Source organism: Blennius ocellaris (assembly GCF_963422515.1).
Source record: "Blennius ocellaris genome assembly, chromosome: 17".
NCBI lineage: Eukaryota > Metazoa > Chordata > Actinopteri > Blenniiformes > Blenniidae > Blennius > Blennius ocellaris.
Genome location: NC_137666.1, coordinates 1,853,263 through 1,875,025, shown reverse-complemented (window position 1 = coordinate 1,875,025; position 21,763 = coordinate 1,853,263). Strand labels below are relative to the sequence as shown.

Sequence of the window (21,763 nt, the reverse complement as noted above, 5' to 3'; positions counted from 1 at the left end):
CGTGTACATAGGAAATGTTTTCTTTTTGTTTGTTTGTTTGATTTTTTTTTTTTCCGTAACGGCTCCTTCTGGGTAGTAATACGTCTTAACAAAAGCATGGGAAGTCTTGCTCCACGTGATTCTTCACCGAGTGTGTTTCTATGTGACTAATGGCGCCGCTCCAGCAGAGTCTGAGTGATTCACCAGATGAGGAGATAGAGGCGCGTACAAAAGGACCGAGCGGAAACGCATACTTATCTTTCCAAATCTCCTGTGTTCAGGTTGGATCTGTGCACTTTGTGCACCCTGTGTGTATTTATTTTTCTGTGTGTGTGTGTGTGTGTGGCAGTGGGTGCAGTCAGTCTCTGGCTCTGCAGCATGACTCACGCTTGCCAGCTCATCGCTGCAACTTTGCACAGAGAAGGACGCCGCACGGGCAGAGCGAGTTCTCCGAGCCGGCTCCGAGTGTCATCCACGGCGAGGAGCCGGATAAAAGCCGACGGCTGATGTCGGCGGGGGTGAAACGTGTTCAAAGCACATAAACACAAGTGTGTCCTCGCGGAGGCTAAAGCATTAGCCGTCCTGTGTTTCGCCGCGATCGGTCAGACGGGTCTTCAGCGGCGTCGAGCTTCCGGGAGGTTATTTGTGATGCCCTCAAACTGTCTGACATTTGTGCTGTGAGTAAGTGTGTGTGTGTGTGAGAGTGTGTGTGTGTGTGTTTTGCCTGCCTGTGCTCATCCTCTCATTTTCCGATATTTTTTCTTTTTTCGCGAGCCTCCCCTCGGAGAGCATGGGAGCCGCATCACCTGTGACAGCTTTGATCTATGAGTTTGTTTGATCCTGGAAGTTTGGAAATTTCATAAATTATTGCTAAATAAATCATGCGTGCGGCTGGTAGTAGATGGAGGAGGCAGATGGAGTCGGATCCATTCATCAGCAAGAGTGACTCGGCCCTTGATTATTCAGTCGGCCAAAGTCTTGCAAAAGGGAGTCACTTGAGCCCGTCATCAAAAAGGCCGTCCGTGAATTTGCTAGATTTTACAGGGTTTTTTTGGGAGTTTTTTTTAGGAAACATTGCACGAGTGTCATAAATCATGAGAATGTGCTTGCAGGTGCATTTACATCAGAGCGTTGCGTCAGACCGGGTCAACTTTGGACCGGAAAGTATCGGGTCATACGTGCTTGAGTTCGATTCAACAGGACAGCTTGAAACTCGGACCTCGACTCCTGAGTTTCGTCTTCCCCCAAAATGCAAAATAACCTGCACACCGACGTGCCACGGAGTTTTGCAGTTTGGCACTTCTGTCTTTCTTGCCTCGGTTTCACTATTTTGAATTGGATTTTGGTTACACAGCTGAAATAATGGATTTGTTAAACACGGGCAGAATACATTTTTATCATTTTACTCTGAGATGGGCGGTGAGATTGCAGTTTTTTTTTTTTTTTTTAAACCTTTTGTGTCTTTGTAAAAGTGGTTTCTAGCAAGTGTTTCTTTCAGACTCCTGACACCGTCGCGAGCATCATCGTGCATCAAAGACATAAAAGAACTGTGCTTCTTTACAACTTAATGTTTATGAAAATTCTTTTTGTTTACTGTTTCTACTCAAAGTCAAACTCCAGGTATGGATAGAGATGGAGGCTGCTTATAGAACGCTCAGTGATCTTATCTTTATTTAATTTTGAAAATTTTTTCTAACTGCAAAAAGTGCTGGAATTACAGTTATGCAACACTGTCCAATGCTCTTCTTTACTCACTACTAATTAAATTATGTTCTACCAAACTTTGGATAAAACGTCTACGAAAAGTGTGGGGGAAGAAAAAAAATCTCTATGTATGACTTGACTCTGTTGCTCGTAGCGTCGTTAAATAGCTGTAATTGATGGGAAATGAAAATGAAGACGCTGAGTTTGCTCGGCTCTCCAGACCTCCGCCCGACGTCTCGCCCTCCACTCCGCGGTGACCTCTGTCTCCTCTCCTGTCTCCTCTCCTGTCTCCTCTCCTGTCTCCTCCCCTGTCTCCTCCCCTGTCTCCTCTCCTGTCTCCTCTCCTGTCTCCTCTCCTGTCTCCTCTCCTGTCTCCTCTCCTGTCTCCTCCCCTGTCTCCTCTCCTGTCTCCTCTCCTGTCTCCTCCCCTGTCTCCTCTCCTGTCTCCTCTCCTGTCTCCTCTCCTGTCTCCTCCCCTGTCTTCTCTCCTGTCTTCTCTCCTGTCTTCTCTCCTGTCTTCTCTCCTGTCTCCTCTCCTGTCTTCTCTCCTGTCTCCTCTCCTGTCTTCTCTCCTGTCTCCTCTCCTGTCTCCTCTCCTGTCTCCTCCCCTGTCTCCTCTCCCCCTCCACTCCGCGGTGACCTCTGTCTCCTCTCCTGTCTCCTCCCCTGTCTCCTCTCCCCCTCCACTCCGCGGTGACCTCTGTCTCCTCTCCTGTCTCCTCTCCTGTCTCCTCCCCTGTCTCCTCCCCTGCCTCCTCTCCTGCCTCCTCTCCTGTCTCCTCTCCTGCCTCCTCTCCTGCCTCCTCTCCTGTCTCCTCCCCTGTCTCCTCTCCCCCTCCACTCCGCGGTGACCTCTGTCTCCTCTCCTGTCTCCTCCCCGGTCTCCTCTCCTGTCTTCTCTCCTGTCTCCTCTCCTGTCTTCTCTCCTGTCTCCTCTCCTGTCTCCTCCCCTGTCTCCTCTCCCCCTCCACTCCGCGGTGACCTCTGTCTCCTCTCCTGTCTCCTCTCCTGTCTCCTCCCCTGTCTCCTCCCCTGCCTCCTCTCCTGTCTCCTCTCCTGCCTCCTCTCCTGCCTCCTCTCCTGTCTCCTCCCCTGTCTCCTCTCCCCCTCCACTCCACGGTGACCTCTGTCTCCTCTCCTGTCACCTCTCCTGTCTCCTCCCCTGTCTCCTCCCCTGTCTCCCTCCCCTGCCTCCTCTCCTGTCTCCTCTCCTGCCTCCTCTCCTGTCTCCTCTCCTGTCTCCTCTCCTGTCCCCGCTGTGTTGTGGTCAGCAGCGAGCGAGCCTCCAACTCAGCACCGCCCTCGACTGGCCTCATCTGTCTCCCTCATTAGCAATCACCCCCGTTTCCCTTCTCCTCCTCCACCCCCTCCCCCCACCCTCCTCCCCTCCCCTCCCCTCCTTCTCTCCTTCATCTCTCCATCTCTCACTTCCTTCCCTCTGTACTTCCCACTGGAGACGCTAACCTCTCTTTCCTCCCACAGTGTGATGCCGTCTGGGCCGGGGCCAGAGAGTGTGTGTGTGTGTGTGTTAGTGTGTGTGTGTGTGTGTGTGTGTGTGTGTGTGTGTGTGTGTGTGCAGGGAGAGAGAGAGAGAGAGACCCACCTTGGCTGGGTCAGACAGACACACCCCCATAATCACTGCGACGACCCAGCTGCTGCACCGCACTTTGATATCATTGCCGTAACCTTTACTTGTCATTATCGTAACCTTTCTCCACGGCTGTCATTTTCCGCCTCCAGTCGCGCGCACAAGCGCAAAGCGGCGCGGCAGTAATGCACCGTCAGCTTTTTGTTTGCGCTGAAGGGCACGTTTAAACCTTTGTTGTAGTTGTTCTCACCTTGCTCTGTTTATATTGGCCGCCGCCATATGCCCGGGCCTATTTGAGGTGGCGGGGAGGCGGAGATTTCACCCTGCTGGCCCGAACAACATAAAGTAGAACCAGTAGGATTGATAGTTTTGTCCCTTTCGTTAACGTTCATTGTCGGCCAGTAGTTCGATATGGCCGCATGTTTTTGGCGCTAATAGGAAGCTTGTCGCTACTCTTGTCTGTGATTGGATGCTCATACTGTGAGAAACAGAAACTTCAATTTGTCTACTTTCAGTTTGTTTTTATTTCGATTCTCTTGAAGTCATTCATTTTCTCCGACTTCCATGAGAATGTCCCACGCTGAATCCCGACAGTGGCGACGGAATGGGGACACAAGGGTTAAAGTACTTCTGAGGCGACACTGAGATGTCTCTCTTTATTGGCCTGCAAATGTGATTTCTTACTGAACCACTGCTGTCGTGAAACCGTGTTCAAAATCGTGTCGATGAGCTGCATGTGCTGATGGGGTCCAGCTGTCGTGACTCCATTTTGCGTCTGAGCAGAACGACATGTCCTCTTCATACAGCGGCAAAGGTTGCAAACCAATTCTGGCGTGAGGCCTGTGAGAAAAAAGAAAAACCCACTTAATCTGAATGTATATTGCCAATTAAAGAGATGAGCGCTGCCGCGCCGTGACGCTCTGAATGATTCACGGTTCGTCCCAGACGATGCATCACGGGCTTTATTGACAGACACCACATCAAGCTGCTTCAAAGGAGATCCAGCGAGACGGGAAAAATCCACCACATGAAAGAATATGTTTCAACTGGGAGTGAGTTGTCTTCCAATAGCAAGGTCGCAGGTCCGATTCCCTCGTCACGTGGCCATGTGTCAAGAGACCGAACCCTGAATGGCTCCACAGGGGGGAGTTGAGCGCTTTTCATGGCAACTGTCACTGTGTGTGTGTGTGTGTAGTGTGTGTGTGTGTGTGTGTGTGTGTGTGTGTGTGTGTGTGTGTGTGTGTGTGTGTGTGTGTGTGTGTGTGTGTGTGTGTGTGTGTGTGTGTGTGTGTGTGTGTGTGTGTGTGTGTGTGTGTGTGTGTGTGTGTGTGTGTGTGTGGCACTATATCAGTAAAGTACATTCATTTATTAGGATCCTCATCAAATACAACATCTCGGTCATGGCGGTGGGATGTTATTTCACTTTATTTATTCCACTTATGTCATAACTGACAACGTTTTAGAAATCAGAAACACAAAAGCAAAAAAAAAAAAAAAAAAAGAAAAACTTCACTTGAAGTCAAGTTCCCTTGACAGAAAGTTCTGTTCCCAGCAGCACAGCTGTGTTTCAGACCGTGGCTTGGCATTCTGGGTTGTGGTGAGAACCATCTTACGTTTGACATAGTAATCCTATTTAAGTGAAATCAAGTACCCGGATTACTTTGACTTGACCTTTTGTATATCGTTCGCTTCCGAAAATCCATTCATGTTTTCCACAACCCCTCCCCCCCCCCCCCCCCACGACTTCCACATTTAATGTAGCCACGACTCGGTCGACATCAACATCGTGTCCTGCAGCGCTCTCGACAAACTTGTCTGTGCTGTACTTCTGGAATCTTCATTTGTGGATGGGCCCGAGAGCGGAGCTCCTTAAGTCCCGACGTCGTCTCGGAGGGACGCGGAAATGGACACGCTTGTTTCTGTTGACAACCAAGCCATCAAACTGCTTCCACAGCTGCCCGCTTAGTCAGTCAATCAGCGGTTGATGTTCCCCCCCGGGGGGGGGGGGGGGGAGCGTCACTTAGAACTGGGGAAACTTGTGTCGAGTCGTCGTTGGGAGTGCCACGCAGAGTTTCTCCTGCACGCTATGAGCAAGTAGCGTGGATTCACGCCGCGCGTCTGGGCCGTCGTCTCTCGGTGATACCGTTTGAAGAGTCCGGCGACTGCCCGCTGGAGACAAAATGGCGGCTTTGTGAAGTTCATATCGGTACAGTAACCGATTAATGCGTCCTTCAGCTTCTGGCAGCACCCCCCCCCCCCCCCCCCCCCCCCCTGTTTTCAGTGTCCGCAGACCGACTACAGAGGCATCAAAGTTAAGTTGTAGTGACTAGCATAGCATATTACCAGAGTGTTTTTTTTTTCTTTCCCACACTCCTCTGTGTAATCCAAAATGCAAGGGGCTTAATTGAAGTAGCACTGGAGCTCCCTGTGTTAACCAAAGCTGGTGTGAGGGAGCCTTTTTAAGTTTGATATGCCTGGAGGCTTCGGGTCTTGCGAGAGAACAAGTGGGCGTTCGTTTGTTCGTCAGGCTTTGTTATGCAGGGGTTGTGTATTTCTTCTTTAAAAAAAAAAAAAGAAGAAGAAGAATCACCAAAGGATAGTCGCAATGAACTTCCGCTCTTCGACGCAATTAAGAAGCCTCACCCCTTTTAAACTCACGACGAGACTAATTACGCGTCTGCGTTTGTGTGCGGAGGGGGAGAGAGAATGCGAGAGCGCGTCTCCGTCTGCGAGGGTGCGACTGTGTACGACGTCTGGGCCGGAGTCAAACCTGTTTAATTAGAATAAATGAAGCTGTTTTTCCGTAAAGCCGAACGCATTTGAAGCGCGCGCTCCACATCTCCCTCTGTGGACGTGCTTAATGGAGGCCACCGAATCGCGGCGACGGCGGCGGCACTTAGGTTTGAGTACTTTACCTGGCGAATGGTCCGTGTGGATTTTCCGATCTGACTTGGAGCCCCTTTATTTTCCTCTCCCCGTCTTTTGTCTGGCGCTTTTGTTTCCCGTCAGGAGAGGAAGTGGGTGCGCTGCCCTGCCGTCCTCCTCCAAAAAGCAGCACAACAACTGCCAACAAAAGGAAATCGCCCTTCCTGCGATCGCGCCAGAAAGTCACCCACAAAATCCCTGCACACACGTCTGTCACTCAGCCTTTATAATAGTCAAGTCCTCTTTAATATCACTGGCTATAAATCACTACGGTAATGCCTCCTCTAGTGATTTAGGAGGAATCTGATTATGCATTATTGCGAAGTCATTTGAGCTGAGCTAAATTATTAATCACCACCAGCCTATTGTTTATGTGTTTTTTTTTTGTCATCCCACTGCCCCTTTTGCATTAATTGAAATCATTCAAACCTGAGGAGTGACAGCGTGCTTTTGTATGCATGATGGAGCTCATGGCAGGCTATCAGTGAGCTCTTTGTATGTTTGTTTTTTTTAAGTAATAAATAAGTTCACCTTAGCTTTTGATGCTGTGGAATTTCCCAAAAAAATTTTTTAAACTTTTCAGGATTTTGGCTTTTATTTTATTTTCAACAGGGGTCCTTGAACATAATAAAAGTTTTTAATTCAATAAAATATCAACTATTTGAATGTATTGTGTGCACAGCTTAATTACACATTTATACCGAAGAGGATTTTACGACTGGAACAAAAACTAATTTCTACAATATCATTTGAACCTTTGAAATTTTCAACCACCTTCCATATAGAGTCCTCTCTCCTGCAGGTTACCTGAACTATGAAATGCACGTTTTGGTCGGATGCGATTGTGCCGAAGAGAGATTCGTGTAATCCATGTAGCACCGAACCTTAAAGAAATAATTTTCAGGGTATCTTGGTATGAAGTCTCTCACGCTTTGGTGTTCCACAGACAGGAGTTGACTTTTATTGTCCCCCCCCCCCAAAAAAAAACAATCTCTTGTTCATTTTGGACAACGAATATCCCACATATTCCAGTTCATCTTCATCTTTAATATACACAGTCTCAATGTGACGGAAGAGGTATACACTTTGAAATTATCGACTACGTTTTTTTACCTCTACACATCCTGTGTGGATTTTGTGGATTCTTCAAGATTTCTTTCTATATCGAGTGCTGCTCTCGGGCTGAAAACTCTTAAGGTCAGTCCCATTTGTTTAAATTGTACAGTACCTGCAGATGATTTTCCTCAGAAAGACTGAATATCAGTTATTGGGGATCTTTTTGAAGCCCTTGCCAGCCCTTGCCTCGCAACCATTTAATTATTTTTCCTGAACACCTTGAAGAGTTATTTGATCGTGAACGTGATGGCGGGCCTTCTAATTGGGTGGTAAAGAGAACCCGTTCCTATTATGACATTGATTTCACAATGAAACAATGTGTCTTTATCAGTAAATAGTAAACGGACATTACTTATATGGCCTACCCCGATGGGATCACTACCTTACCGTCGGCTGGAGTATTACACTCCTGGTAGGGCCAACCATACCGAACAGCTTGAAAGGGGAGAGACAAGACAATGGGTTTGGCAATGGGCTAATAACCCGCTCCTCAAACACTCTTTGGCCTTTGGGCAGGGCCAAACAGAGGATCGAACCACCAGCCAACCTTCGATTGGACGAGGACTCACTTTGTCGTGGGAACTGACGAGATCAAATTTTTCATGGCACCGCTGAATGAACCTTGTTCTCACGAATGTCCATATTCCTCACCCCTACTCTCCAGACGTGATCTGATGAGTTGCTCTGTATTGTCCATATTTATTTCGCAGCAATACCTACAATATCCAGAGCATCCTGATCATGTCGCGTCTCCGTTGGAATGGAAACTTTCTTCCTCGTGGTTCGGCAAACAGTGTGGCTGAAGTTTTTTCATATACTTATAAAGTGGCATCAGGAAGAGGTCTGCTTTAAGCAACAGTGTAAAAGGCTGGCCAGGCGTTCCAACAGCTGTAATGAATTCTGACAGCTGGAGTCGAGACCCTGCACGTTGTAAATGTTAGATTAGCATCTCCAACACCGTCCAGTCCGCGGTTGTTCGTTAGATTTTTGTCGTCAACCGGGGTCAGGCCTCCAGTTCAACCGTTTCAGACGGCAACGCCGCGGCGACGAGACGCCCGTCATTATCTCGCTAAAAGGGCGCTGACACCTCATTGTTAGCGGCGACCGACCCCCCCCCCCCCCCCCCCCCCCCCCCCCGTGACCCCCGACACTGGAAATCGTGCCACCCTGTCTGCCGTTCCCACTCGAGTCGCACCGTCCGTTAATGTTGGCCTTGGAGTTCACGACCTGAAATTACAGGACCGACGTGAGATAATGTCAGAGTGCAAATCTGTGCATGGCGGCGATGCTGCAGTTATGCAAGGAGCGAGCTGAAGTTCTCTTTCTCATCTTTGTTAGGGTTTTTTTTTTTCTGTAGCTCCCCCGGCAGTCAAGTTTTCCTCATCTCTCCATTCTGGTACCCACTGGCGTTTTTTTTTTTGTTGGTTTTTTTTTTTGTTTTCTCTCTCCTCCAGCTCCTTCCTGCTTTGTTTTCTTCCCTCCACGATGGCTAACTTTGACTTGTGCGCTCTCACGCCACACGTCCGCCGGATTTCATCCATCCACAGCTGTGCTTATCCGCCGCCGAAACCTCTCATCCCTCTGCGTTCCCTGCCTGGACTTGGTGTGTGGAGGAATGCAGCCACGGTACACCGCTGCGAGGCTGTTCTCATTTCCTCCACTCACCCCGTATCGCCAAATCTCGCGCAGACACCTCCAAACACACTCGCACAGCTGTCTGGCCGTGCCCCGTGGCAGGGCAGCGGTGTACTGTAGCATACCGCAGGATACTTGCGCGCCCGTGACTGACTGCAGCTGCTTTCGGCCATCCAGGCTGCCTCCTCGTTTTCAGCTTCATTTCCCCCCCTAATGAAGATTCAGAGGCAGCGCAGCTACTGGCACAGGGCAGAAGGGAGGGAGGGAAGGAAGGGAGGGAGGGAGGGAGGGAGGGAGGAAGAAACCCTGACAGAAGGGTAGAGAAGCGAGGCGCATGAAAGGGACAGAGGTGAGGAAACGGGGAGATGGAGAGGAAACAATGGTGAGGAAGAGGCGGGGGATTGAGGCACAGCCACACGATGAGCCTTTACGACAAAGATGACTCGAAAAGAAAGTGGCCCTCGCGCTCCTAATTAGCTCCTTGGCCGTGATGAATGGCGCAGCACTTAGGACCCGATCGGCAAGCCGACCTTGTCATGTGCGGTGATAGGGTGGGGTGACTCTCCAGCCCCCACCCCCCCCTCCCTCCCTCCCACCCCGTCACCCTCTTACCTATTGTACCACCTCCTGTGGAAGCAGATGCTGTTGATACCTGGGTGTGTGTGTATGTGTGTGTGTGTGTGTCCTCTGGCTTTCACACACCAGATTCATTTCACACACACTGGCTTCTACTTTACCGCTTTAGATGACACGTTAATATCAGGTTGAAGTCGACAAGTGTGTAAAACAATTGTTATTATCCCTTTGTTTCGTAACATGAAAGATATTGCTTGTTAAATCAGTGGCTTGTCATTCTTCATTGCACCATGTGTTCAGAGAACATGTGTGTCCCTCTTGTCCCCCCCCCCCCCCCCCACCCACCCATCAGGGATTTGTTGTTATCCCTATTTAACATTAAAAGCAGGGCCGAGTATTAATGCCACATAAAAAAAGCTACAACAAGGTGTGACGATAAGCAATTTCACAAAATGTTATTATTCAGTTTGCTCTGTAATAACCAATCCTGAATCGCTAATCACTGCTTGAGATCTGAAAATGCTGCATTATTGAGCAGGAGACGTAGCCTGGGAACACCAATTTAAACTGCTATCTTTTAAGAAAGGAGACCAACGTTCATTCCACCACAAAGCACAGTCCTAGCCAGAAGCACAGGTAGCTCTGAATTTTAAGCACGCAATAATTAAATGTAGATGAACCAGAAATAATTGCAATATTTATTGAAATAACAAAAGCTTCGTAGTGCATTAAGTGTCGGGAAAAATACCAAAGAGCTCTCTTGGCATAGTTATTGGCACAACCAACATGACAGAAACATAACAAGAACTCGTATTGAGTTTTTTGTTTTTTTGGAGCTTAGCCATACTAATACTGCAGGCATACAGGATGGAGCGACATAGAAATACTCCAAAAATTATTAAATTATTGGTTCCACAACTAATGTTGGGATGCTGATTAGAAACATACTGTGAATTATTCTATTCCTAGGTTTATTTCAAGGTAAAACTTTAAATGCATTGATGTCGATGAAAGTTAAGCCCCGTTTACGTGATATTTCAAGTAAAAACTTGTAATTTTTGCATTTTTGTTTGTTTGAAGACTATGTCCATTCACACGGCAACAGCGGAAACTCAGAAAACTGTGTAGTTTTCCTGTTTGGCCACTAGTGGGTGCTGTTAGTCGTGTTTGTAACGAAGCCACCTCTTTTCATTAAATCAGCTTCTGTAATTCCTTGTGGCCGAGGTTTTGGCGGGCGAGAGAGCCGGGGAGCTCAGTAGATACACCTCGTTTCCAGAATCCAAATGTATTTCTTCCTGGTAGCACCTTGTCTTCTACCTGTTATTATCAGTCAATCCGGATGGGGTGTATGTTTCTGAAACGTATGTTTCCCTCTTCATCCCCCCGCCTTCGCAGATCAGTAAGAACTGGCGTGCCGCGGTGGATCTGACGGGCCGACTGTTGACGGCTCATGGGCAGGGGTACGGCAAGGCCGGCCAGCAGAGCTCCCACACCACCGACTCTCTGCAGGTAAGACGCCCGCCGCCTCCGTCCATATCGCCGTCCTGCCGGCACTCTGCCTGCCTCAGTGATTCCGTGGGTGGCAGAGAGCCAGAACATGTCCCGCGTCGCACCATAATGTCATTATTCCTCAACAGCACTTGAAAGTGAAATACGTTTTGCATTTAGCTGGAAATAGACCCAATAATGTGCTTGAAGGATAAGGCTCCGATATATCCTCACAGATATGTCTTCACTGATTATTCAGTCCCTTATTATTCAGTTATCGGACACTTTTTTTTTTTTTCATTAACTGAACTTATAATTATTTCCAAGCAGTCTTAACCGTGGAGTTTATATCTTTAATCAGTTAATCACATGATGATATAGCAAAGTATATGCTGTATACACCTTATCAAATAAATGACACCCTTATGTAGTAGCGAAGAGTTTCAACTCTTCTTGCTGTAAATATTTGCCCAGCTGCTCATTTTTTCAACTCAATGCACCATCTTGTAGTGAAAAATTAAACTGCGAGACTTCAGAGGCCAGTTGGAGATCTTGCTAACCTCCGTAGGTCTTCCAGCTCCACAAAATGATCGTAAATTTGACCAAACCATTATATATTGTATCTTTACATCCTTTATTTATCTGAAGCTTGCCAACAGATTCTCGTATCTAATCGAACTTGTGTGTTTTCGAACTGACGCCACACATTCACCACTGAGCCGCATTAGCTCTTGTCAACCGGGAGAAACGGGATTGTTTCCCCGATTCTTTCTGAAGGATTCTAACGGCTCAGCACATTTTGATCCCGCGATGCTCCAGATGTTTACACTCATTAAGACTGGCGGCGGGACACTTTTAGCAGCGAATAGAATAGACGCTAAACATTCCCAGTGTTTCAGTAAGAGTAGAGGTCGTTATGCAACACGAAGCATGAATGTGACCAGCAACTGGGTTCGGTCCGAAGAGAAATACGTGCTGCGGCAGGAAGGATTTCAGATTCCACGTTGCTTGTAATAGTCGTGTTTTAGAACGTGTAATAGGTGTGTGAATTCTCATGTTTGACTCCATGACATGGATATGGATCAAATTGAATGAATGAATTTGATGCTTTTTGTCTTGCATCTTTCAGTTTTATGTATTCAAAATTTTTACTCGGTTTACTTTAAATGCAGTCATCGTGTTTTGTTGGTCGATGGACAATCCTCTGAAAGGAGACAGATCTGGTAGCAGTGCAGTGCAAAAAAATCCCCACAATCTACATAAGAAGCTCTATAGAATCAATAAGTAAAATATAGTCAGGAGCACCGGAGTGTAAATCCAAAGGTTACAGTTGGTTTGTGTTGATGCTCGGAGCTCTTCGTGAAGTTTCCTCCAAGTTCCTCCCGAAGGTGTTGATCTGTAAGCAGCTCGCCAAATGCCACCGCACGAACACCGCCGCCGCCGCCGGCAGCACAGCCGTCAGCGGTAATGACAGCAGACAGCGGCGCGGCGGCGCCGAGCGATAGGCAGAGGTCGACAGAGCGGGGGAGTCTTCAGGGGGCTTTTGTGTGCCGCGCGCCAGTTTCTGGACGAGGCGGTCCGTTCGGCGGCGCCCGGGCTCCCGTCCAACCGCGTGCGGCTGCGCTGCCGTCGAAGAGCTCGAGAGAATTTGGACAACGTGGTCCTGGAACAGCCTGTGCCCTCCAGATGTGAATCGGCTTTACACACACACACACACACACACACACACACACACACAGCGCGTACAGTACAGCACGCCGTCCTCCATTCTGACTTTTGCCCGAAACCAAAGCCGTCTGATGGATCATTTCTGATGATTAACTCCACGCTGCAGCAGCAGGAATCACCGGCAGGGAAAACACAGTTTGTTACCTTCCAACAGTTTTAAGTGCATTTTTTTTCCCTTTCTTTTCTTTTATAAGTTTGAGCAGAAAACAACAGAGTGGAAAAACACAGAAGTAATGAAGACAAACAAATGAAGGAGAAACGGCGTGCGTGCAGCCAATCAATACGTCCCTGTTGTGCTAATTCGGAATAGATTTATAATTGCGTGGTACAAAGCAAGAAAAGAAATGTGTTTAATGCAAACATTCTCTGAAGTACTGCTTCCCCGAATGTGCAGATTATTTTATTCTTTTCATAAATACATTTTTGTTGGGGGGGTGAAAAAAAGTTTCTGTTGAAAATGACTGATTCAAGATGTTCAAAGCTTTGTCTGAGAAAGGAGCGTCAGACGAGTCGGACAGTTGTGAACTCGTGTTGTTCGTCGTCAACGTGACACGTGATGGCGTTGGATAACAGGGAGACGGCGGCGGCGCAGATGTTTCGGCTCGGCCGTTTCCTCCAGACGCGGCAAATTCCAGGGAAAACAGAAAAAAAGAAAAAAAAACAGCTGCCATTTATTGAGCCTGGTGCCAAATTACAAACTCGGTGAGCACCGCGAGTTGGCAAGCTTTGTGCTTTAGGGAGAGAAGGATAGAAGGTACTTGGACTTTCAGGGAAGGAGTGAATCAACGGGCCACATCGGGGTGTCAAAGATCTTTTAACAGTCGGTTCACCGATGCTTTTAAAGAACAGCCACATTGTAGTAACAGTTGACATATTCACAGTAAATTTGTTGTAGAACCGGCGGGGTGACAGCTTCAGGTCAAGCAGCAATGAAGTGTAAAATGAGATTTATTTGATTAAATACCAACATTTACAGCATTCTTACCAAATGTTTCTGCGAAGAATTCAAGATCAAGACCATCAGAGATGGTTTGGAGTATTTCTGAAATGAGAAACTTCAAACACAAGAAAACCAGGGTTCAACCAAAATGCACTGCAGCACTGAAGTGTCCCGCGATGTGACTTTAGAGGTTCGCCCTCAATGTTTGATTAATGACTGCTCTGCTTTAGTTTGCTTTTGAAATAAAATGAATGTTTTGGAGGTTTTTTTAAAGTCTACCGGTGAAGACAGTTACTAAAAACAAAAATCATATCACAATGTTGTGTCCAATCGGTTTATATGTGAGGGCTGAACGATATTAGATAAACGAACAATATGTAATAAATTGTGTTTCCACATATTGCTATAACAATATGATCTCCACGATATACAAACACGTCTGCACTTTCCTAAAAACAGTGTGCTTTCTCTTGCCCCTTCATTTACACCAAATATTACCGTCTCGTTCAGTTTGTTGTTTGGTTCGTTGCTTAGTTTTGCTCCAGCTCAATCAAATTAATTACAATTAACTGCACTTATTATATTTGAAATTCATTCATTTTGAGTTTGCCAACCACACAGCCTTTAAAATTCATGTTGTGCCATTACATATTAAAAGCTGCAGCAATGTGATGAAAGGAAAGTTAATTGTTTGTGTTTTTAGGCATTTTTATCACGCAAACTTTTTTACGAAGTTAACAGGAACTTTTTTAACAATGGTGATGTTGAAAGCATGTTAACTGCGACATGATGGGAGAAGGTGATTTGTAGGTCATTTTTGGTGTGTGTGTGTGTGTGTGTGTGTGTGTGTGTTCCAGCTGTGGTTTGTGCGGCTCGCTCTTCTCACCAAGCTGAACCTTTTCCAAAACGCTGAGCTGGAGCTGGAGCCGTTTGGCAACCTGGACCAACCAGACCTCTACTATGAGTTCTACCCCACAGTTTACCCCGGACGGAGAGGTACACACACACACACACACACACACACCCACTCAGTTTGTGTGAAATCCTGCTATTTCCTGCTCTCTGGCGTGAACTGTATTGACGCTTCATATATATAGAAAATACAGTTTGCGGCATTGATCACCGGTGAGAAGCTGAAAGATGGAAGCGTCCTGCTTTGTTCAGTAATGCATTAATTCACATCTCTCTTCACGTCTCATGTGTCCAAAGGATGTCCCATTAACTTTGGTGGAGAAGGTTGAATAGTAGCATTCATGACTGCACTGAAAAGCTCCTGTGAAACTCTTATCTGTTTTGAATGTGTTATTAGCCCACTCTCCAAAAGGATTTAGCTTTTTACCCACGTTTTCTTTTTCTTTTTTTTCTTCTTCTTTTTTTTGGGGGGTGGGGGGGGGTGGTATACACAAGCACACCACCACTGTCCTATTAAATATTCAAAAGAAAGTTTCTGCCAGGAGCTTGATATCAGACTGTATCGTCGAGAAGCTCCAACAACTCTACTTGTCTCCAGCAGTTCTTTTGGTTTTGTTTTTCCTCCTTTTACACTGCATGAATTGCTCTCTAATGTATTCCCATTACTTTGGATCTGCTTCGCCCCTCGGGCTACCACATTGAAGGCAGGAGCAGAGACACAGCTGCACACACACACACACACACACACACACACAAACACACACACACAGTTATACATAAAAACAAAACAAAAACTCGAAGCTGCTCTGCACAGCCGTCTAAAGAGAGCACCGATTGACTTTCCATTGCTCAATATTAAACGCTTTGTGCCCGACTAGGTGCTCACAGACAAGCTGGCATGGAGTTGTGGAGCATGGCATCAGAAGTCGAACACGTCTCCAGTCTGACGCTCGCATCGACTGTCTATTACCCACGATCGCACTCTGAGCGCCTCACGGGACGGCCGCCTCACGTATCGCTAAGAATTGAAATCGACTCGGCCCTAAAAAAAAAAAAAAAATACAAATAAAAAAAAATTTCTAAATCAATCTTCCTTTGATATTAATTTGACCATTAAATGAAAAGTTGTGCCCAATTTGGACTGAGAAATATTTAAACCTTTGGAGTCCTGCAGCCGTCTGAAAGTCTAAAAATCCTTCTCGTGAAACCGTTGAAGTTCTGCCTCCAAACAAAGACCGTGGAGCTCTTTGCTTTTTGCATTTCTCATTAACTTGTGAAGCCAAGGTGATAAAAGAGAACTTTATTGATGTCATTCTGATGATGTGTGTGTGTGTGTGTGTGTGTGCCGAATCGAGGCGGCTAACCCGTTAGCACTACTATTGATGGCTGAGACATAAGTTGACAAATGTTCTCTTGATAAAAAGCAGCTTTTTAACACGATTTTTATGTTATTGTAGTTTAATTTTTAGCTGAATACATAAGTTTATAAAATCTTTATAGCCCTTTTATTTAAACGCCAGTTTTGTGAACCAACAATTGCCGAAGTTTGATCTTGTCTGAAAAGAACAAATGACTGAAATTATACTAAAAACAACACAGACTATAGCTGTCCGCCATCACACTTCTTTTTTATTAAATCTCAATTAATTGTATAAGATCTCACCATCTGGTTCACCATTGTCCCTTAATGACAAAAATGTCACCTACATTACCTTTAAGGTGAATTAACAAGCACATTTCCTTATTCATAGCATATTACTTTTACATTGTGTGAAACTTTTCCATACGTTGCTGATGTATTGTTTTAATTCAAGGTGAGATATCGCCGCCACTTGTTGTTTTAGTGAATGAAGCTAAAACCTTATCAGACTGTGTCATGAAGGCATTTTATTTTTTAAAAATAATAATATGGAAAGTAGCTCAGGCCTGAACACTGGAAGGTCTTGTTGTTTTGACTGTTTTTTTTATGAGACAATCTTTTTCAAAATACACGTTACATGCATATAATGTTGTCTAATTATGAGTTTAACATTTTTCATCTACCTTCCTTTGTCAGTACATTGTTCATGTCACACCTGATTGGATCTTCTGTTCAAGGCAGAGCAGCAGCTCGTAGAACAGTGAGGCTGGTGTCAAATTACAAGAATAAAAATCTTCCTTGAAAGATGTCCTGCAATCTGATTTAATCAGATTCATAACGTGAATCCTGAAATTACCCTAATAATCCAAAAAAGTAGCTTCTCTAACCCCAACTGTCTCCAAGCCCGAGTTGGACACTGGTATTCTGATGCCGACGTAACGGCCTCAAGACTCACTTGTTCAATATTTCGTGTATTTCAAGTCGGTAATAATGTTGTACTCACTTTACTTGAGACAGAAAGGTTCCAGGAGCTGCCATAATATTAACCGCGCTCACATTTTTCCGTCAACCTTTTCGTCTGACTGCCAAGTCCGATCACTCAAGATGCTTCTGTTTGTGTAATGAGTCTTGACCCAGAACATGTGTAAGCAACATTTTATTTATTTATTTATTTTTTCCTCTACTGGAAGGAAGTGAGTTGTGTGAAAGAGAAATCGCAGTCACCGCCCATTGCGTTCGTTCACATCTACATTTAATATGAAAACACCAGTTTTCCTTATAGGTTTGACTCTGGATTGTGGGAGCACCCACAGGGAAAACATGCAAAAAAATCTACGTGCCATGTCGAGATATTTCAATCTGTGACATGACTTCCGAGGACATTCTATCGGAGGACCTAAAATCTCAATTTGAAAAGTAGTTGAAAATAACCGACGCTTTGCAGAGACGGAATAATGAATCCCGCCAAGTCAGCGTGGTACAGTCGGTATGAAGATGAAACGGGTGTAACACAGGACAGTGATGGAAACTCTGAGGTGTGTGTGTGTGTGTTTGTGTGCTTTAGATGGGCTCGATAGAAAGCACAAGCAGATAGAGGAGGAAGATAGAAACCGAGATACGCAGACTGGCAGAAGCAGCAGCCAAAGACGGACCCAGTGAGCTGAGTTTCAGATCTGATGACAATATCAAAGAGACCCTGATCAAAGCCCGGGGACTCACCTGAATATAGGCTCTTCCTCTGGGATGTGTGTGTGTGTGTGAGAGAGAGAAACAGAGAGAGAGAGAGAGACGGTGTGAATGATGTAGAGGCAGGGACGAGGCAGAGAGATGAGTGATGGCGCTGTGCAGCACACAGAGAGAGAGAGAGATGAGAGGGTTTAATAAGCAGCCATACGTAGCTCAATGCCATCTGTAGGTTCCTGCCTCCAGGGCTGTGTGCAGTCTGTGTGTGGGTGGATGGGTTTATATTCTCATCTCGCTCTCTGTGTCTTTCCTCTCTCCCTGCCCCCCCCCCCCCACCCCCCCTCTTCCCGTCTTCTCCCCCCTGCTATGTCCTCATCCCACCCTGGTTTTTATTTTTCTCTTCCCCTCACACATATGCCACCACCTCCTCCTCCTCCTTCTCTTCTCCTCCTTCCTCCATCCCTCCATCCCATCCAGGCTCCATGGTGCCGTTCTCCATGCGGCTGCTGCACGCCGAGCTCCCGCAGTACCTGGCCAAGCCCCAGGAGGCACTGGACCGCCTGCACGTCCTCAAAACCGTCTGCCTCACCGTCAGTAGCACGCATACCTGCGCACACGCCTCTGGACAAACACGAAGATATGCACACGCCGTAGTATTCGCACAGCAAAAGCCCCCACGCCCACGGAAAAGCACATTAGCCATACTAATCCTTAAGCCCACCTGTGTAAACAGCCAAATATGGTTGGATTTTAGAGATATTGAATATGCAGATTGCTAATACACACACGCGGAGGATTTCAGTGCTGGCAGTGCACCAACATTACCCCAGTGAAGTTTGAATCCCTGCACTCCCCCTCCCCCTCCCTCCCTCCCTCCCTCCTTCCCTCCCTCGTCAGATTCTGGAGAACTTGGAGAAAGGCTTGGCTGAAGATGGCAGTATGATTACCTTAACGCAAGAGAACCAGCAAGGTAAGCACACACAGGTTTCAATTTCTTATAAGGAACATGTCATTGCCTTCTATACCTCTAAACTCAACTGTATCTACGACCTACCAAACCTCATCACAGTCATTTTCCTTCAGTAAGTTAAGTGTGCAATTGGGTGTTTGGTCCGCACAAGGATATGAAAACGAGGAAAAACACGTACATGTGATGTTTTAAATATATGTCTTAATGGTCGGGGTGCCCAAACACAAAAGAACACAGGGACCCAGGTTCAAGTGCCTCGTTAAATACAGCACATATACATTTTCGCAGAGGCTGGTTGTGTGAACGATTCATCCGAAAGAATAATAATGATAATAATTAGCTCTACTTTCTGAACCGTAATCATAGTCTCATCTTAAAAAATGTAGTGTTTTCGCTCTTAGGGACTTGCATGTTTGTCTCCTTGTGAGATACAGTAACTCTCCATGGGTTAATGAGCAACCATGTGTACGTCCTCACCAGCGTATGAAACCAAGGACACGCGTTATGTTGCTCTTCCTGATATAGAAGCATCACATCGACGTATTTCCTGCATACTTTTTCCCATCCTGAGCTGTAACTACTACTTGTCTCACCTTTTTAGTCCCCATGGTGAGACGAGTCCCCGCGGGTCAGTGTGCCATCAGGTGTCGGTCCCCACAAGGGCATAAAAACAGGGATGCACACACACACGCAAGCCTGCCTGCCTGCCTGCATGCACACGGGCGTTGGGCTCCAGACCTGGCCGCAGTCCCAGACTGCATCACACTGTGGGTGGAGAGAGTGAGGTCACGGGGCCCCAGTGGGCAATACACAACACCAAGGCACACCTGGTGCAGGACTGCAGCATACTTTGGCCACACATCCACACACACACACACACACACACACACACACACACGCACACCAGTGCGGTGTTCTGAAAGTGTTTAGCACCTCACTGCTTCGGTACTCTCGCTGAATATCAAATGGTCTCTCCAGCCCTTCACGCCAAGCAGATCAATACAGATCAATCCCGTCCAATCCACTCACATCTGCACAAGTGTGCGAGGGAAGCAGGCCGGCACCTGCTCCTGAAATTCACCAGGCTTCACCTGCAAGACGCCGCCGCCGCCGCCGCAATCCGCTCCCCTTCTCCTCCGTCCTCCCTCCTGCTCATCCTCCTCTCCTTGTCTTTATTTCTCCGACTCCTCTCCTCCTTCACTTCCCCCCCCATTCCAATTCTCTCATCTCCCTCATTTTTTTAGCCCCTATTCCTCGTCTCCTTTCCTCTCCTCTGTCCTCCTCCCCATTTCCCCTGCGTCTCCTCTTTCTTCCCGTCTTCCCTCGCTCCTCTCTCCGTCCTTCTCCCTCACTCTCCCAAAACTTCAGTCCTTTTCCCTCCATTTCTCCCCTCTTATCTTTGCCCTCACATCTTCCTCCACCCATCAGTCCCCCTCGCCCCCCCCCCCCCCCCACTCCTTCGTCCGACACCCCTCATTTTGTTATCCCGCTTCTCACCCCGTATTCTCTTCTTTTCTTCTTCTCCTCTTTCTTGCTCTTCCTTCCTCCTCACTCCTCTTCTTGTTTACATCCACCCCCATCTTGCCTCCTCCCTTTCTTTTTCTCTAAACTCTCCTCCTTTTTCTTTTTCCTCCTCCAGCTTGCACTCCTTCCCTGCAATCTTCTTTCCCTCCCCTGCTCCCCCCTTCCTCCTCCTCCTCCTCCTCCGCCTCTCCAGACTTTTACCAACTTTCCCACCGTCCCTCCGAGTCGCTGGGTGTAGTTGAGCTGAACGCACTCAGACGTTTGCATCTAATTGGGAAAATTGGCAGGGTGACGCCTGCACTGGTGTGTGTGTGTGTGGGGGGGGGGGGGGTCCACACGAACAGCTCCACCCCCCCCCCCCCCCCACCCCCCTCAAGTGTAAAGACTGTAATAGCTGTGTCCTCTGTCTCTCCCTCCCTCCCTCCACCCACGCAGACAGTCAAGTCAATAACGCTGGGCCTTGCCGTCACACATCAGACCCCTACTGAGTGATTAGCTGTTCTCCCCAGCACACACACACACACACACACACACACACACACACACACACACACACACACACACGCGTGCGGCCGTGAATAGCAATAGGCAGAGCGCACACACTCCTCCACTGTCTGAGAGGAGAGCCGAGTGTATGCCGCAGTGTCTTCCTCACCACCTCGCCTTTAAATAAACCCTGGTGGCAACGTGGGGGGGGGGGGGGGGGGGGGGAGAAGGATGGTGGTGTGTAAAATTTGTTGGGGTTATTTTGGCGGGGGCGGGGGGGGGGTGGTATAAGGGAAAAGCAGGTGGAATGAAATCCAGTCGTCACACTCAAAATAAATAAATAAGTAAAATAACCCCCCCCCCCCTTCAATCCCCCCCCCCCGTCTGTCTTCTTATTCTCCTCCTGTTCGCAGCGTCTTTAAAGCTGTGGAGGTCTCGTCTCAGCCGGGTCATGTACTCCATGGCCAACTGCCTGCTGCTGATGAAGGTAGGTGTGTGTGTGAGTGAGTGTGTGTGTGTGTGTGTGTGTGTGTGTGCATCTCACTGGAGTGAATGTGTCCCTGCGTGTGTGCGTGTGTGTCCGTGTGTGTGTGTGTGTGAGTCTCAGAGATCTCTGATGCCAGGCTGGTGGAGGATTCACAGTGAAATCCCCCCAGACTGACCACTAATTGGATTCTTGGTCAGAGAGAGAGAGAGGAGAAGACAAAGTGTGTGTGTGTGTGTGTGTGTGTGTGTGTGTGTGTGTGTGTGTGTGTGTGGTGTGTGTGTGTGTGTGTGTGTGTGTGTGTGTGTGTGTGTGTGTGTGTGTGTGTGTGTGTGTGTGTGTGTGTGTGTGTGTGTGTGTGTGTGTGTGTGTGTGTGTGTGTGTGTGTGTGTGGTGTGGGGTTCACGTTGAGGCTGGAGAGAGACCCACAGTGCATCTAGTGGTTAAAACTGAAAGTCCAGTGTTCAAAGTGCTTTTTGCTCTGGGTTTTTTTTCGCTCCAGTACGACAAAGTCTCACTTTAATGAATGAAAACTGTCTTTTCGTGTGCGTGTGCGTGTGCGTGTGTGTGTGCGTGTGTGTGTGCGTGTGTGTGTGTGGTGTGTGTGTGTGTGTGTGTGTGTGTGTGTGTGTGTGTGTGTGTGTGTGTGTGTGTGTGTGTGTGTG

General features: G+C 47.3%; 1 protein-coding gene across 1 annotated transcript in view; it reads left to right on the top strand.

Annotated features, from left to right (window-relative positions):
* trappc12 (trafficking protein particle complex subunit 12) overlaps nt 1–21,763 on the top strand; it is a 38,340-nt gene that overhangs the window by 12,346 nt on the left and 4,231 nt on the right. The window contains exons 4-8 of the mRNA XM_080513410.1: nt 10,919–11,032; nt 14,537–14,675; nt 18,112–18,224; nt 18,532–18,604; nt 21,028–21,101. Coding sequence (XP_080369536.1) covers nt 10,919–11,032; nt 14,537–14,675; nt 18,112–18,224; nt 18,532–18,604; nt 21,028–21,101 — 513 coding nt within the window. The remainder of the gene's footprint in view (nt 1–10,918; nt 11,033–14,536; nt 14,676–18,111; nt 18,225–18,531; nt 18,605–21,027; nt 21,102–21,763) is intronic.